At 43.2% G+C, this 18,569-nt stretch overlaps 1 protein-coding gene across 1 annotated transcript in view; it reads left to right on the plus strand.

Moving 5' to 3' along the window:
* The window catches only part of SLC35D1 (solute carrier family 35 member D1), a 48,613-nt gene that overhangs the window by 16,977 nt on the left and 13,067 nt on the right, over positions 1 to 18,569 (plus strand). The window contains exons 9-11 of the mRNA XM_070592236.1: positions 12,791 to 12,858; positions 13,982 to 14,060; positions 17,085 to 17,167. Of these exons, the coding sequence (XP_070448337.1) occupies positions 12,791 to 12,858; positions 13,982 to 14,060; positions 17,085 to 17,167 (230 nt within the window). The remainder of the gene's footprint in view (positions 1 to 12,790; positions 12,859 to 13,981; positions 14,061 to 17,084; positions 17,168 to 18,569) is intronic.

Here is an 18,569-nt window from a genome sequence, read left to right on the forward strand (position 1 = left end):
TATGCTGTGGCGGCGTCCCACATAGAAGAAGTAGATTGATGTACACCTGGGGTATACAACTATGTACTGGGGCTTTGGGGAGAAAAAAAAAGAAGATTGGCAACAGATGTCAGCTCAAGGCCAATCTTCCTCAAAAAAAACCGCCAAAGAATATATAAACACATACCTTTTATTCACTTATTACTTAAGTAAAGAAACTCTGGAAGAATGCACATAAAACTAATAAAGTAACGGCCAATGTGTGTGTGTGTGTAGAGAGAGAAGAGAGTAAGTAGAGAACAGGAATGGTAGGGAGACCTATTTATCTTCTTATGTTGGATTGTAGAACCATGTGGATGTATTTTAGATTAAACCTTATAAAAGGAACAATAAAAAAAGATAAAGTTTTTCTATAAATAATATGACCATCCTGTGATGAATCATAAATTTAAAAATAACTGGGGGATGTGGGACAAATTAATTCATTCTCATCATTCAGAGTGGCAAGCTCTTGACCCTGGATGCAAGTGGAAGCAAAATCAGATCTCAATTATTTTTCCCAAAATCCCACTATAAACCTTGTTGGCAGCGGAGGGAAGACTTCCCTCTGTTAGGACAGGAATCCGGTCCGAGGGCTCTGAAAGGTCAGCTCCCAGGGAGGCAGAGTGGTGCAGAGCAGTTGGTGGGGCTCACACAACCTTTCAGCAGAAATTGAAGGCTGAAGAGGAAAACTAAATTACCATCAAAATGGAAAGGCAAGATCTAGACCAACAGCTCATCCCAGTGGATAATGATGCCAGTCCTTGGCCAGTCGTCCTGAGAAACCAAACGTGTGTGTGGGTGTGTGTGTGGGTGTGTGTGTGTGTGAGATTAAAAAGTTTATTCAGGGTTCTCAAAGTCCCGGGATTGTGTGTGTGTGTAATTAAAAAGTTTATTCAGGGTTCTCAAAGTCCCGGGATTGCCAGAAACCAAAGAACCAATATATTCAGCATTCTGTTTTTTTAAAACATATGTCTTCTAACTTTAAAACGTTCTCCTTTTTTAAAAACTATGTATCCTGTAAAAGCCAGCTTACTGTTAATGAAAGATAGCTCGTTAACCCAGATAAGGGTGGAACAGGCATCAGTTGACTAATGACTTCCCGCAGTGTCAGTCAGGACACACTCTGTTTAAACTTGCTGGTGGCTGCCTCCTAAAGGGAGTGTCCACAGCACAGAGGTGTGATTCACAGTCACAGGGGCTGGAACTGGCTTTCTGACAGCACACGCTGCTAGGTGTGCTCACGTCAGGATGGAGGAACAGACCCCTTGCTGTAGGTCTCACAAGGCCAGCACTATAGGCCCTGGGACCTTGTGTAGTGTCTTCATTCTCTCGCTGGTTAAGTTACATGGCTCAGATGCGTTTTACAGAAGTTGCTGCACAGATTGTCTACCTGGAGGTGTCTCTTACTCAGCATAGCTGACTGAACAGTGAAGAATTTTTAGGCTGTTTAGCCTGTCTGAGTTATTAATCTTTTCTGGGTCACTCCGTGGACCATATTGACTTATTCCCAAACCTTGAATCCTTCTCTCCTCATAGACAGGTCCCTTCTTCCTTCTGGGCCCTGGCGTTCTCATACGTAAAACAAGTGGGTTGGGTTAGTTATTCTTTAGTTAGGAATGACTAGATCTACACTTTGCCTGTATATTGTTTGACTGACAAAGTAATGTTTTTAGCCATTCTTTCCTTTGAGGATATGTGTTTTTCAAATAAGAGTCGGTGACCCCATTGGTAAGCTGGAGTGTGTTGTTTTGCCATGATACGTAGGTGTCACATAGGTGGCAGAGCCAGTGAAGATGTCTGAGTTCTGATTCATTGTCTGAGCTAGGAGCCGAGAGAGGGCAGGAGACACTGTGGCAAATGGCTACAGTAGTGCAGAGGATGGGGTGGTACCCAGGACCTCTGGCTCCATGAACTGACTTTCCCGGGGGCGCCAGGGAGCCATGCACGTCATCTGCACCACTGACATTATCTTCCGTCTTAGCAAGTTTCCTAGCAGTTTACTTTCTAGGATAAGGATTCCAGTTTTTTCTCAATAGTTTCTTGAGGAAAGAATTTTCAAAACAGAATGGTATCGTCAACCTTCTTCCTTTACCATGAAGTCCAAAGGCTAAGTGGTTTATTTATTTTTAGACTTTATAGCGAGAAGGGAGGTACGAACACACACAGTGTCCCAGTCGTGCTCTGGATTTTACTGCTGGCAACTCTGCTTAGCAGATTTTCCTGGGAGTGAGAGTGGGTGCATCTAAGACTCAAGTGCGTGTTGAAATTACTCCGTGCTTCGTGCTACATTGGGGCGGCTAGTGGGCGCTAATGTGATCTTGTGCGCATGGCAGATGTTTCCCAGTCGCACAGCGTGTTCTTGCTGAGCCTAGACGTAGCCTCAGTCTGTTCCCTCAGACGGTGGTGCACACAACCAGAGTCAGTCCAGTAGAGCTGGTGCGTAAGGCAAAATCTGATTGTATTCCTGGACCAGATTTTATTGATTATGTCATTGATGATGTAGTCTTATTGCCTAATCTTACTCGGATACTCCCGTTCTCTCTCTGTTTCCTTAACCTAAGCAACTAAAGAGCATATGTTTTCATTAAGCCTTTTTTTCCCCAAATATTTTTGTTTAACTGAAAGTTTCATTCAAACCAAATGCCTAGTTTTAGGAAGTGGTAGGTCCATATGAGCCATTTGCCCATTGATTATGCCACGTTCTCTTCACGCCCGTGGTGGTGTTGGCCGGTGGTACTCCATTACACTGCCTGCACCTGTAGAGCCAGGGACTTTGTTCAAAACAGAAGGAAAGGGGGCCGGCCCCCTGGCCAAGTGGCTGAGTTTGCACACTCTATCTCCCTGGTTTGGATCCTGGGTGTGGACCTGGCACTGCTCGCCAGGCCACATTGAGGAGGCATCCCACATGCCACAGCCACAGGTGCTCACAACTAGAATCTACAGCTATGTACTGGGGGGGGCTTTGGGGAGACGAAAAAAAAAGAAGGGAAGCCTGAGAAAGCATCTTTGTACATTCAGTCTGTAAGCACAGCCACCACTCAGCCAAGATTGAGGATGGCAGGGCTTGTGGCAGAGAGCCCTTCGAGTTCTGTGTCACAAGAATGACCACGCAGGTCATTTTCTGCACAATGGCTCTTTGTCAGCTTTCTCTAGAGGCAGAAGTTTTGTTTTGTTTTAACTGTTTTTTTCCCTGATTAACAAAGTGCATGTTTACTGTGCCTTCTGTATTTCCTATCTCGGGGAGAAGAAAAATTCACTTGCTAATCTATCCCTGAAAGATAAAAGTGGTGGAAGTTTAAGTGAATAATAATTTCTTCTGTATGTAAATTTTGTGTGCAGTTAAAGTGTCTGCCTTTCATTCTTTCACTCGATTCTGACAAGAGGCAGATGGAGCACACTGTTTCCCTGTTTGTAGCATAGGTGGAGGCTTAGGTTAAATGACTCTGTGATGGCCTCACAGAAAATTGATGGCAGTTTGACTTAGAACTCTACTTTTTGACTCAGTGATGCAGTAATCATAGCCATGTGGAGCCACCTAGGAGAAGAAATTCAGAACCTATTTCCTTGCCTTTGGTTTTCCCCAGGAGCACAGATAGAAAGATGGTAGGTGATGGAGCTGAAAGGTACTTACCAGTTGGATAGTTCTGGGGAAGTTACTTAACATTTCTGAGCCTGGAACACAATATGCACTTAAAAAGCAGTAACTTTGATTGTTTTTTAGCTATCCATATGGTAGGGAGAATGGTCTCTGTTGTTCTGTAGGACTGTTTGGGTCATAGTTATCCTACGCCGTACTTTCAGATGGCTACTGCTTTTTCTTTTGCAGCCGAAGATCCATTCCTGTGGCAAAGCCGAGGAATGCCACGGGCTGCTGGCGCCATAGACTGGCTTTCCCCAGAGACAGGCCTGTTATTTAGGAAAGAAAAAGTCCCATGAGAATTATTTTTCTATTTTTGAATTTTATATAAATAGAGTCATGTCCATGAGATTTATTTTAATCTACAGATATAATTAGGTTCCCAAAGGAGACTGTGCAGTGTATATTTGGGTCATTTTTCTGAATACCATTTAATGCTCAGTGTGGAGCACCTTGGGCTTGAAGCAGATGCAAGTCTACCACGTATTAGCCGTGTTACCCAGAGTCAGTCTCGTGTTGTCTTCTGGGGCAGGTCAGGCTCTGCCGGCCTCTCCCTCTCGCGGCTGTCGTGGGAGTCAAATGGTGTGACGTGTGCAGGAGCACTTTGCAAGCGATAAAGCCCTCCACAGTATAAGGCAGTCCTTTTGTTGCTGCAGTTTGTTCCTTCGTTCTCAGCAAACCTGATCAACCGTCTTCTGTGTGGTGCACCAAGGCCTGCCGTGGGGCCTGGCACGCGACTGGGCCTTGGTCGATGTCCAGTTGCGCCTTGAAAGCAGAGGAGATGCTTAGAGCTAAAGGAGAAGGAGCTCAGGTATATGGAGAGGTTTACTTGAGGTCTTTGCCAAATAACTGATTACTTTCCACTCCTAGGTCATTGATTAAAAAAATTAAAAAGTAATGTTTCTATGTAATAATTGACATCGTTTATTGAACTGGACTCCTTCATGTCAGGCGCTGGCTCCTTACAGTTTCTAATTCTGACAACAGCCCTGCAAGATGGGCCTTATTATTCCTCTTTTTATGTATGTGCAAACTAAGGTTGACGTAATCATCATGGTGCAGGACAGCAGCTTACTCTCTTAGTGACTTTGTGGTGAAAGAATAGAGTAGCCAGGAAAGGAGGATCATTGGGAGTTGAGGAAGGTTCTTTGGCCTCAGATTTCTATGCGTTTTAGCTTGGGTGAACTATCAGGCTGATCCGACATGCACGTTAGAACTGGAAGAAGCTTTAACGTGCACCCAGTTTACCCTCCCTCCCAGCAGAGTCTGGCATAAAGAAGCGGTGGGGAGGTGGCACAGGGGACCGGGCTCCTGAACCCTGGCACTGCTGCTTCAGGTACAGTGGCTCTTCCCGCAGGATATGAGTAACCTTTCCGAAGAGACTCCCGATGCCCATTTGCTGGTTGCTGGGTTATGCCGTCTCTCTTCAAAGAAAAAAATTTAAACTTCTTGCAAAAACTGATGAGTTGTCTGCAGTTAAAATGACCTTTTACCATTACAAGAAGATTTAAAATTATGTAGGTTTAATATGAAACTTGGAATCTATTTAGTAGCACGTACAAGTGGGTGTGTGGATATATTAAAAAGCAAAGCACCACTCATCTGCCTGTGGAAAATGATGCTGAACCACAGGTCATGGCTGTTAAGTCCACCTCAACTAGTATTTGTGCCTGACACTTCAGGTGCTTGGAGCTATGCAGAAGTGACACATGACACAGTCCCTGCTCTCAAGTGATTTATAGTCCTGCTGGTAGAGACTAGTCTCCTGGGTCCCAGGCCAGTGCTTTGTTGTGCTTTAATGATTTTTCATCAGACAGCAGGTTGTGTTTGTAGGTGTGAAAGAGCATAGCATGAGACTGTATGCATGAATTCTTTCATCTATTCTCCAGTCATCCAGCAGTTATTAGACACCTGCTGTTTGCTGATCATTTTGTTAAGCAGTGTGGATAGAGATAAACCACCAAGGCATTCACAGTGTTTGGGTAGATAGTCATGTACATGCCTTATTAGTGATAAGGTGTCAGTATCTGCACAGTTGGGCAGGGAAGAGACTAATGTGCAGTGGAGGTTTTGTGCACAGCCTCCCAGTGGAAGCATTGTTTGAGATAGGATGTAATTCAAATCAGTAATTGAATGTGGTCTTTTGCTTCTGGCCATGATGGAATAACAGGGATGGGACCTACCTTCCTGCCTTAACCTACTAGAAACCCAAACATATGTGAATAATGGTTTTTAGACATTGGACAACAGGCAGTGAAGGATTGTTGAGAGAGAATGGATTAGAAAAAGAAAGCTATAAAAAAGACCTAAATGGAACTTTTAGGGATGAAAAATACAATAATCTGAATTGAAAAATAAAGCAGAAGGTATTAAACAGCAGATTAGACACTGCAGAAGAAAAGATCAGTGAATTAAAGACATAGCAATAGAAACTGTCCAAGACAAAGCACATGGAAAAGAAAGACTGGAAAACAAATAAACAGATTATTAGTGACGTGGGATAATATTAGGCAATCCAACATGTGTGTGACTATAGTCCTGAAAAAGGGTGAGGAGGGCCAGAAAATTGAAGAGTTAATGGCTGAGTTTTTCTAAATTTGATGAAAACTCTAAACCTACACGTACAAGGTCATCAACAGATCTTAAGTAGAATAAATATAAAGGAAACTTATACCATTAAAGAGTGATGTTTCATAATGCTAAAAGGGTTAGTATATCCAGTGGGCTTAACAATCCTGAATGTGTATGTACAGGATGAGAAAGTTTCAAAATATGTGAAGTAAAAACTGATAGAATAGAAAAGATAAATAGGCCAACCTACAATTATAGTTGGAGATTTTAACATTCCTCTTTCAATGATTGATAAAACAACAACTGAAATTCATTAAGGATATAGAGGAGTTGAACACCATCATTGACCAATTTGACTTAATTGACATTTATAGAACACTCTACTCAACAAGAACAGAATAGACATTCTTTTCAAGTGCACATGGAACATTTACCAAGATAAACTATAGTCTGGGCCATAAAACAAGTGTTAATAATTTAAAAGAATTGAAATCATAGAAAATATGTTCCCTAACCCGAACAGAATTAAACTAGAAATTAATAACATATGGAAAACCCCCACATATTTGGAAATAAACCCACCCCCAACTAACAGGTCAAAGAAAAAAATTACAAAGAAAATTAGAAAATATTTTAAACTGAACGAAAATCAAAACACAACATAGCAAAATTTGTGGGATGCAGCTGAAGTATTACTTAGAGGGAAATCCGTAGATTAATGAAATTCATCTATTGGAAAAGAAGAATAGTTTAAAATCAGTGACGCAAGTCTCTCTCCCTTAAGAAACTAGAAAAAATGAGCAAATTAAACCCAAAGCAAACGTAAGAAAGGTAAGAGGAGAAATCAGTGAAACAGAAAAGCAATAAAGAAATATCAATGAAACTAAAAGCTGGGTCTTTGAAAAGATCAATAAAATTGCTAAGCCATGGCTATTGATCAGGACAAAAAGTGAGAATACACAAATTACCAGTGACAGGAAAGAAAGAGGGACGTCGTTACAGAGCCTGTGTATATTCAAGGATAATAAAGGAGTATTAGGAGCAACATATGCCCCAGACGCAGAAACTGAGGTGAAATGGACAAATTCTTGAAAAAGACAGACTACTAAAGCTCACACAAGAAGAGAGAGATAACCTCAATTAAATTAAATAGATAACTCTAGTTAATTAAAAGCCCTAGTTAGTAGGGCTACTTACCCTATTTTTATTAAAGAAATTGAATTTGTAGTTAAAAATCTTCCCCAAAAGAAAACTCTAGGCCCCCATCACTTCACTGGAGAATTGTACAAAATGTTTAAGGAAGAAATAATGCCAATTCTACATAAATTCTTCCAGAATATAGAAGAGCAGAGAACATTTCCCGATTCATTTTATGAGGCCAGCATTACCCTCTACCAAATGACAAAAACATTACCAGGGGGAGGAAAAAACTATAGTCCAAAAAAATCCAGCAGTATGTAAAAAGGGTAGTCTTCATGACCAAGTTGTGTTTACCTCAGGAATTAAAGTTAGTTTGACATTTGAAAGTCAATCCGTGCAGTTCACTATAATAACAAGAGTAAAATAGAAGAACCATGTCAATAGATGGAGAAACTCTATTTGACAAATCTGACACCCATGATGAATTTAAAATTCTCAGCAAGCTAGGAATAGACGGGAACTTGCTCAACCTAATGAAAGCCATCTACCAAGAAAATTTGTTGCTAACATACTTAATGGTGAAAGACTGAATACCTTTTCACTAAGATTGAGAACAAGGTGAGGATGTCCGCTCTTATATAATGTTCTATTCAACAATATACCAGAGGACCTAGTCAGTGCAGTAAGGTAAGCATAAGAGATCAAAAGTCATACAGATTGGAAAGGGAGAAGTAAAAATGCCTCTATAAAAAGCATGATCTTATATTTAGAAAATCCTAAAGAATCTAGGAAAGAGTGATTAGAATTATTTAGTGTAGCAAGGTTGTGAGATACAAGGTCAGTATATAAAAATCAACTGTACTTTGGTTCACCAGCAGTGAATACTTGGAAACTAAGTAAATAATACTGTTTACAGTAGCTTCAAAATTATGAAATACTCGGGAAAATTTAACAAAATATGTCAATACCTGTTACACTGAAAACTGCAAAACAGTATTGAGAGAAATTTAAAAAGACCTAAATAAATGATTTTTATATTTATGTGTGTTTATGTATTGAAAAACTTGATATTGTTAATTTGTCAGTTCTCCCCATATTGATCTATAAATTCAACACAGTCCCAATCCCAGAGCAGGATCTTTTGTTGAAATTGATAAACTGATTGTAAAATAGTCAAATCAATTTTGAAAAAGCACAGGGTTGGAGGATTTATCCTCCTTGATTTCAGGACTTCTTATAAAGCTACGGTAATTAAGACAGTGTGGTATTGGATTAAGGGTAGACATAGATCAGTGGAACAGAACGGAGTCAGGAAATGGAAATAGACCGTGTAGTCAATTGTTTTTGTCGTGGGTACCAAAATAAATCAATGAGGAAAGGATAATGTCTTTAACGGATGGTATTGGGCCAATCTGATAGCTATATGCACAAAATGAACCTTGACTCTTACCTTAGGAAATACACAAAAATTAACTTGAAAAGTATTATGAGTTATGAGTTGCATTGTGCCCCCCCATTCGTATGTTAAAATCCTAACCCCCAGCACCTCAGAATGTGACGTTATTTGGAAATAAGATCATTGTAGGTGTAATTTGTTAAGATGAAGTCATACTGTAGTGGGGTGGCCCCCTAATCCAGTATCACTGGTGTGCTGATAAAAAGGGGATATTTGGGCACAGCCATGCACATAGGCAGAACGCTGTGTGAAGATGAAAGCAGACATCAGGTTGATGCCTCTACAAGCCAAGGAGCACTGAAGATGGCCAGCAAACCCCTGGAAGCTAGGAGAGGGGCCGGGAACAGATTCTCTGCCACAGGCCTCGGGAGGAACCAACGCTGCTGACAGCTTGATCTTGAACTTCTGGCCTCCAGAACTGGGAGGCAGTAGATTTCTGTGTTTAAGTCTCTCAGGTGGTGGTACTTTGTTATAGTAGCCCTCGCAGACTAATACAGAAAGCATCATAGACCCACGTGTAGAGCTAAGAACCATAAAACGAGCAGAAAACATGGGAGAAAGTCTGTGACTTTGGGTTAGACCCAGGTTTCATAGGAAAGTCATAAAAAGCGAGAATTATAAAAGACAAAATTGACAAGTTAGACAACATCGAAATTAAATTATTTTGCTTTTCAAAAGACACCAGTAAGATAGTGAAGAGGCAAGCCATAGACTGGGAGGAAATATGTGTAAAATCATATATATCATGTATATATGATTAAAGACTTGTATCCAGAATATATGTAAAGGAAAAACTCTTACAACTCTGTAATAAGAGAAATAACTTGAGTAAAGTTTGGAAAAGATTTGGACAGACGCTTCACCCAAGAAGCCATGCTGATGGACTCTCAGCCTCATTTGTCATTAGGGAGATGCAAATGAAAGTTACAGTGAGATACGTTTCCTTCCCCACTGGAAGGTCTCAGACAGTCCGAGTGCTGATGACAGTGTAGAGCAGTGGGCTCTCCTCCGGTGCTGCTGGGAATGCACAGTGCTACAGCTACTCTGGAAGACCGGTGGCAGTTTCTTATAAGGTTAAACATACTTTTACTCAAAGAACCAGCCATCCCATTTTCCAGGTATTTACCCAAGAGAAATAAAAACGTGTCCACAGAGAGACGTACTCAAAGGTTCATTATAGCTTTATTGTTAGCAAGTCCTGAGAACAACCCAAATAAATGTCCAGTGACTGGTGACTAGATAAACCAATGGTGGTATGGCCATAAGATGGAATACTAATCAGCAATAAAATGCATGAATTACTGAGACAACAGCGTGAATGAATCTCAGAAGCCTTATGCCAAGTGAAAGAAGCCGGACATAAAAGACTACATACTGTAGAATCCCATTTACATGAAATTGTGGAACCGCAAACCGCAGAACTCTGGTGACAGAAAGTAGACCCCAGGTTGCCAGGGCTTGTAAATGGGGGAGGGCATGGACCGTAAGGGGACAGGAGGGGACTTTCTAGGGGGGTAAATGTTTCTCTTTTTTTTCCAGTTATACTGCAATTGTGTAATTCAAGGTGTACAGTGTGTTGGTTGAGATGCACTCATATACTGCGAGATGATTGCTGCAGTAGCGTGGGTACCACTTCCACTCCCTCACCTCATTAACTGTTTCTTTTTTTTATGGTGAAAACATTTCAGATCTACCCTCTTAGCAACTTTCAAGTATATCACAGTGTTGTTGACTATAATAACCATGCCGTACATTAGATTCCCAGAACTTAGCCCTCTTATAACTGGAAGTGCATATCCTTTGACCAACATCTCCCCATTTTGTCCACCCCACTGCCCCTGGCACCCACCATTCTACTCCCTGTTTCTACAAGTTTGGCTTTTTTAAGATTCCACATATAAGTGAGATCATACGGTATTCATTTTTTTCTGTTTGACTTATCTCACTTTGCATAATTCCCTGAAGGTCCATCCATGTTGTTGGAAATGGCAGGATTTCCTTCTTTTTCATCGCAGAATAGTATTCGTTGTATATATAGCACATTTTCTTCATCCCTTCATCTGTAGGTGGACACTTAAGTTGCGTCCATATCTTGGCTGTTGTGTGTAATGCTGCAGTGAACATGGGGTTGCAGAAGCTCTTGGAGAGTCTGACTTCATTTCCGTTGGATATATACCCAGAAATGGGATTGCTGGATCACATGGAAGTTCTCTTTTTAATTTTTTGAGGAGCCTCCGTACTGTTCTCCACAGTGGCTGCCCCAGTCCACGTTCCCACCAGCTGTGCCCGGCCTCCCCGTTTCTCCACCTCCTCTCCGACACTTGTCTCTCGTGTGTTTGATAGTAGCCGTTCCGACAGGCATAAGGTGATATCTCATTATGGTTTTGATTTGCATTTCTCTGATGGTTCGTGATGTTGAGCACTTTTTCATGTACCTGTTTGGCCGTTTATATGTCTTCTTTGGAAAAATGTCTACTTAGGTCTTCTGCCCATTTTTAATTGGATTATTTGGTTTTTTGCTGTTGAGTTGTATGAGTTCCTTATATATATTGGATGTTAACCCCTTCTCCGATAAATGGTTTGTACACATTTTTTTCCCATTGCCTTTTCATTCTGTTGATGTTTCTTTTGCCGTGCAGAAGCTTTTTAGTGTGATGTACTCCTTCTTACTTATTTTGCTTTTGTTGTTTATGCTTTTGGTGTCATATCCAAAAAACTGTTTCCAAGACCAGTGTCAAGGATCTTTCCTCCTGTGTTTTCTTTTAGGAATTTTATGGTTTTAGGTTGGAATTTCTTTATCATGGTTGTAATGGTGGTTACATAGTATATACATTTGTCAAGACTCATTGAGGTATACACTTAAAATTGGTGAATTTTGCTTTTTATATGTTATGCTTCAACAAAGAAAGAGCAACAAAGAAAGAACGTCTGCTGTCTTGTCAAGTGCTCTGTTAGGAATACGAGTAGCTGATGTGAAGTGGGTCCTTTCCCGGAGCTCGCAGTCTGCAGACACAGTGGAGAAGGACCGCGGTTCAGAGAGATCAGAGCGTTGGAGAGAAGCACCGTAGGCGCAGAGGAGGGAGTTCTGGATGAGGGGAAGCCCACAGAGTCGCTGCCTGAGTTTTAGCTTGTTGGATGAACAAGAGTCAGATGAGTGTTGCGGGAAGGGCATTCCAGGCAAAGGCACTGAGTGTGAAACTGCGTGTTCTGTTTCATAAGCCACAAGGAGCCGGGTATTGCTGGAGCCCTGGAGCTCTGAGATTTATGTCCACGTGGCCAGAATTGAAGCTGGACAGGTTGGCAGGGAGCTAAAAGGTGGACTGTTTCTCAAATTTGCTTATGAGCCTCATTGCAAGAGAAGTGGTGTACTTGAGAGGGACACCCTCCCTCTGGCTTAGAGTTGAGGTGATCAGTGCACCCTTTTATTTCTCTTCATTCCTTTCCTTTTGGCTTAAAAACAAAACAACAACAAAAACCTTTCATTTACAATTAACTGTTTTAAAATAGTAATTCTCCCTGGACAGACCTCAGCTGAATTTGTGTAACTCAGGCTGTCCTTGAGCTTTTACACATTCGGAGAGGAACTATGTCTTGATGTTTGAGAAAGCCTTTCAGACCAGCCATCTGGGGGAGCTCTGAGACCGTCTGGGGGAGCTCTGAGACCACAGGATGTGGCTTGTGCCTACGGGCACATACCAGTCTCTTTGTACCAACAGGGAGCAGTGAGAAGCTCCCTCACATTACAGTTTGCAAAGGAGGGAATCTTCTGAAACTGCTTGTTGGTGCAACTCCATTTGTATGAAATTGTGGAACATGACTGTTGGTGGCGTGATGCGGGGAAGTGTGTGTGTGTGTGTGTGTGTGTGTCTAGTGGGAGTGGGTACAGAGCTGGATTTTGACTCGTGACTGGAACAGCTGATTTTGAGGGCCTGCTCTAAAATCAGATGCTTTCTCGTGTATTACAGGCAATGGATTTTGAAGGCTGGGCCGACACCCTCTTTCTCCTGCAGTTTACACTCTCCTGTGTGATGGGGTAAGCCTTTTCTGCCTTGTTAGCAGGTAGTTTTCCTAGAGAAATTTCTTCCAGAGTCCTTTTGCCTCATTCCCCAGTATCCTATTCTGTCTCTTGATTGTGTCAGCATGGGATGTGAACCCCCCACATTCAGGGGATTTCACAGCCCTTGGGATTGTGGCCTCAGGGCTACTGAACTGATCTCAAAGTCATGCTTAGGATGGAGAAAATAAACTGGTATCTACCCAATAACCTAGTATGTGATAAGCACCATTATATTTCAACATGCGTTCTTTTATTTCATTCCTACATTAACTATTTTACAGATAGTGTTGCCCATTACCTGTGAGAAAGCAGGCTCGGAACCCAGGTGAATTGTCTTAGTTTGTAGTTAGCAGGTGGCAGTGGCAGCCTTTGAATCGGGGGCCGTTTGACTGCTCTCTGCCATGTTGTCTTCCCCTTAGAAGGGTGTGTGTGGAGGGCAAGTGCATGTCCTCTTCTCACCTCCATAGAGCTCTCACGTGTTCCTTCTTCAGCCGTCCGTCCAGGTGACATTTCTCCCTGGGTCTGGCACAGGCCTGGCACACAGTGAGAGGGTGCTTGGGACGAAAGTTGACAGGGCACCTTAGTACTGAGTCGGGCTCAGCAGCCTCAGTGTAAATCTGAGAGTTCCAGCGGCTGCCACGTAGTTGTTAAGGGAACCTACATCCCTTCATGAAGTAGTTCTGATTTGGTTTTCTTCCATCCGTAAGAATCTCTCTGGCCTTGCCCTGGTCCAGAGGTCCTAGTGTCCTCAGGGGAGGCGCACAGCCCAGCTGGGCTCTGTGCGCTCTGAGCTCTCTGTTTGGGTTAGAGGAGTAGGAGCATGATCTAAAAAGGGTACTCAGGGTTGCGAAGGATGGTCTCCAGCTTTTGGTGAGGATAACTGGGAAAACACCTGGTCAGGAAATGCACATGTGTTTCTCTTTCGTGACATTTTAAAAGTCTGCAGCTGCGGAACATGCAGGCTGAGGTGGGGAAAGCTCACAGTCGGTGGTGGAAGGTGGCAGCCCGGCCAGCACTGGCCGTTCCTCTTGGCTACAGATTATTATGAAGTAAGCAGCTGGGTCTTACTTAGAAGATGCCTGTTCCTTCTGTGTTCCAGGTTTATCCTGATGTATGCCACAGTGCTCTGCACTCAGTATAATTCTGCTCTTACGACCACCATAGTTGGCTGTATTAAGGTGAGTTGAAAAAATACTGTTATCTTTTGGGTACCTGCTTTATTTGACACTTGTTCCTCTAAAATAAGTCTGGCTATGGCCTTAAGCCCCATAATCCTTATTTCCTCACATATTGTCTTGACAGTTTGACAGCTTGTGGTAATGGTTTCTGAAGCAATCTTTTAGAACTCGAGGAGTGCACAGTCTCCACTTGCGGTCAGCTTAGCTCTGAGGAATGTGGGAAAAGGAGCGTGGGTTAGCGTGAGGACGGATTCGGCCTGCGTCAGACAGGGCAGATGGCGGCTCAGCACTGAGGCCTGTCCCTTTAACCTCCAGTGGGAACGGGTTTGTTCTCTGCCTCACTGGGTTCTGGCTGTTTTGTAGGGAAAGGATGCCTGCCAGAAGCTAATCAAGGGAGTGTTCCTCTGTGGGAGCCAAACCTTGAATGGCCCACTTTTAAAAGCTGACATTTCCAGTGATGTCATTTCCTCCTGATCATTCCATTTGAGGGAGGCTCATTTGTCATCAGCCAGGAGGGCCAAGTGCACTTGGAGATTGAGCTGAAGTTAGTGGCATGAAGCCCGAGGCCTCTCTCGTCGGACTTTGTGATTCTCATGCTTTAAGATCTGCGAGGCCACTGCGTGCCTCACTTCCACAGTGTTAGCAAGGGAGGCTGGCTCTCTAAAAGGTGAGGCCGAGGCAGATCCCTGGTCACTGGAGGAGGTTGTGGTGCCCTTGGGACTTTCTGATGCCCCATCTGTCAGTGGTGAGGGGAGCAGTGGCAGAGTAAGGTTTTACTGCCTCGCCATGTTGCCTCTGCACGCCTCATGCGTGCTGCCCACCTGACCTCTAGAAACTGGATTTGGGTTAAAACACCAGGAAGTCTGTGGCTTCAAATCATGGCATTGGAGTGTTTGTGTGAATAGAATTCTAAATTAAGCTGTAACAAGTGGGTTGTGTGAATTCCATGAAAGCTGGAGACAGTTCGTCTGCCTTCGGAGGCCTGGACTGGCCGAGGCAGCTTTAGCCCCTGGACGGACGCGCTCTCAGCTGTTTGGTTATGTAAAGTGAACGCTTCCAGAGCACAGTGGATGGCTTGCATCTGCTGAAGGAGAACAGCAGGAACACAAGGAGCAGGGCAGTTCGTACTGTGTTTTTAGCCAAGGACAAGGATGGTGGGAAAGCCTGTGTTTAATGTTACTAATTCAGCCTCTTTGCTTAGACTTTTAGTGTACTTTATTGTTATAGCGTGGGGCACAACAATGTGTTCGTTAACATAGAGTCCAGTACTTTTCTTTTGATATCTCCTCCTCCCTATACTAGTCCAAGAACCCTATGGACTTAGTCCAAAGGGATCAGTTTTACTTCCAAACTCTAGAGGGTGGGAAGAAGCTCGATTGATTAGTTTACAGTTTCTGTGGCTTCTCACGCCTACTGGGGTTGCTGTCGAAGGACGGCTTGCACTTTCAGACACGTGGGATGCGCTGACGCCCTCGCCGGTCAGGGCCCCGGCCAGAGTGGGGCTTCTTCCCTTAGCCTCCCTGGGTCATTGTGCCCCCAGGGGCTTTAAGCCCATAAACCCTTGTGTCAGCATTCTGTGTTTCTCTTAAGTGTTGGGGGAAATTACTTAGGATAGCTAGTTAAAAGTGGAAATTCCTAGGCCTAACCCAGATACGTTGACTCAGAATCTCTAAAGTAGAGCCTGGAAATCATCGGTTTTGACAAGGTTTCCAGGCGACTCTCAGGTGTGCTGGAGTTTGAGAATTGCACTTAGTTTTGAACTAGCAGCGTGGACTCTTCTGAGCTTCCTGTAAGCTCTGCTTTGGGGACGTTGTGGTCTTTTCCTGATAGCAAACCTTGGTTAGGATGCCCTTATAACACACCCACAGTTTTTCTAACTTCTGACTGATTTTGAGCAACAAGGATTGGGTTCTCTGTTTTTCCCCTGTCTGAACTTCTCTGGGCAGTTTATGCAAATTGTTCGGCCCTCTCCCTGGATCTCTGCGTTCTGGGAGAAGTCCTGTTCCGCACTTTCCAGCTTGCTTACTGGCCTTGTTTACTGTTTCATGGGATTTAATTTTATTTTTTCCTCTCAAATACTAAGAAAATCCACTCTAAAGTAACTTGCTGTGTCCATCGCTAGGCCTAGAAGAGGCTGACGTAATTTTCAATGCTCTCTCAAAGGGCAACCCGTTATAAAAATAATTCTGAAGTTTGTTTTGACCTTTTTAAAACACTGTGGCGCTTTACTCTCTGCTTCAGAGGCCTAATCCAGGAGAGCCCAGGTACTTAAAATACTTGTGACATTTACCGTTTATGGCAGTCACAGCAGAGGGAGGCAGGGACTCATGGATGTAAAGGAAAGGAGGTTGGGGAGAATTGAATAAAAGTTTAAACTTTGGAAAACTTTTATTTCACGTTTGTGGTCTCTGAGGGTAATTAAAAAGGAGCCAGATACGCCGAGATGTCGACAGCTGGCAGTTTAAGGGGAGTCAGGAAAGGCGATTTTAGGAACCTACTTTAGGTGACTTCCTGTGTGTTTTTTAAGATAAATCAAGGAAGATTCCTCTAAAAACAGTCTTCAAGTTGGGGAACTCTGCTCCGTCCCCTTTCTCCTTTTCAAAAGATGCTGCCTGTGAGCAGGTCGTCCTCCTTCGTTCTGCCCTCATGAGGCGGTGGTTGTCCAGTGGGAGGTGGCTGACTGTGCCTGAGTGTTTTCCCCGGCAGCAGCAGAATCTTCTCTGTTGAGGTTCACGGTGTCAGCCCTGTCACGGGGCGGGGGACGTTTGATGGTCTTGTCAGTATTCTGCAGGATTGTGGACACTTTCAGCTTCTGGAGAGAGAGCCTGAGAAGAGGCTGACGTCATGGTCTCCTTGTTAGTGTTCTTGCTCACGCTGCACTCATTTTGCAGGTTTTTGTTATTGTCTCTTTATTTGTTTTTGTATTTTAAGGGTCGGTATTGGGTCATAGTGTGGATGAGTTTATGTGATTGTTGAAAAAGCTCAGTTAAACCTATATAACAGTATTGCCATTTTTCTTTTTAGAATATATTGATAACTTACATTGGAATGGTCTTTGGTGGAGATTATATTTTCACATGGACAAACTTCATTGGCTTAAATATCAGGTAGGTTAAAATATTTAAATGTAACCACTTTGACAAGTGGGGTTTGGATGCTCACATGATGTTGTAATAAGGTTGGGCTGCTGATTGAATCCAGATTTGTTCACTGATTAAACAAACACTTGGGATGCTTACAATTGTGCTGTATATTTAATGTCAGTAGATGATGCTTTTTAAGAAAGGGGGAGAAAACGGTCCCATGTTCTGTGCACAGCATTTGGGGAATCTCTGGGAGTTGAGCTCCTTTTACTCAGCCTTCAGAGAACAGTCCTTTATTTATTATGCTAGACGGCAGTGCAGTGTTCTCGAACAAAGAGTGCGCTAAAGAGTACCAGCTCTGTTAGAATTGTTTTAGGTGTATCTGACCTTGGACAGGGCACTGCGTTTCTTTAGACTTTATCTTCATCACTGCCGAGGGTGACTCGTGTGATGGATCTTTCTCAGTTCGAGAATTTTGAATCTCATGGTTTTAAATACTATTGATATACTTAAAAATTCTCCAATTTGTCTTTGGGCTGGACCTCTGTCCTGAACTGTGACTTGTATAGCTAACAGTCTGCGTAATATCTCCAGCTGACATGTCCAAAACTGAACTTCTTATATTTCCTCCAAAGTCTGCTCCAGCCACAGCCTGTACATCTCACTTGATGGAGACTCCATCCTTCCAGCTGCTCAGTTCAGAAACCTGGGAGTCATCCCTGACTCTTGAGTGTTATGCCTGATATCCAGTGTGTTAGCCAGTTCTGGTGGCTCTGCCCCCAGAGTACACCATCCAGAGCACCATCTGCACTGGTCCCATCATCACCCAAACCACCACATCACTGTCCATGCTTTCACACTTGTGTCCTTGCTTTACCTCATCCTCTTCCCCCAGTCAGTTCTCAACAGAGTAGAGAGTGTGTTTCTTGTAAAAGGTAAGTCAGAACATGTCACTCTTCTTTTTACCACCCCGTGCCCCCGTGGCTTTCCATGTCCCAGAGTCCTGACAAGGCGCTCCAGGATCTGTTCCCTCGTTACCTCTCCGATTTCGACCCCTGCTTCTTTTCTTCTGCCTGACTCCACTTCATCCACACAGACCTCCGTGATGTTTCTTTAGAGTGCTGGGCATGCTGTCTCTTAGGGCCTTTGGACAGGATGTTTCCTCTCCCTGGAGCACTGTTCTGCCAGATGCTTGCATGGCTGCCTCCTCTACCCATGCATGTTTCTGCTCAAATATTCCCTCAAGGAAGTCTGTCCTGACCACCTGATTGAGAACTGCAGCCTGCCCTTCCCCTTCGGGTGCTCCCAAACCCTCTTACTCTACCTTTCTATTCGTCCTTTCCAGGGCACTTACTCTCTTTCTAATATACTGTATAATTTGCCCGTTCGTGTTTATTGCCTGTTTTCTGTCTGCCCTGCTAGGATA

The sequence above is a fragment of the Equus przewalskii genome, chromosome 24 (assembly GCF_037783145.1).
Source record: "Equus przewalskii isolate Varuska chromosome 24, EquPr2, whole genome shotgun sequence".
Taxonomy (NCBI): domain Eukaryota; kingdom Metazoa; phylum Chordata; class Mammalia; order Perissodactyla; family Equidae; genus Equus; species Equus przewalskii.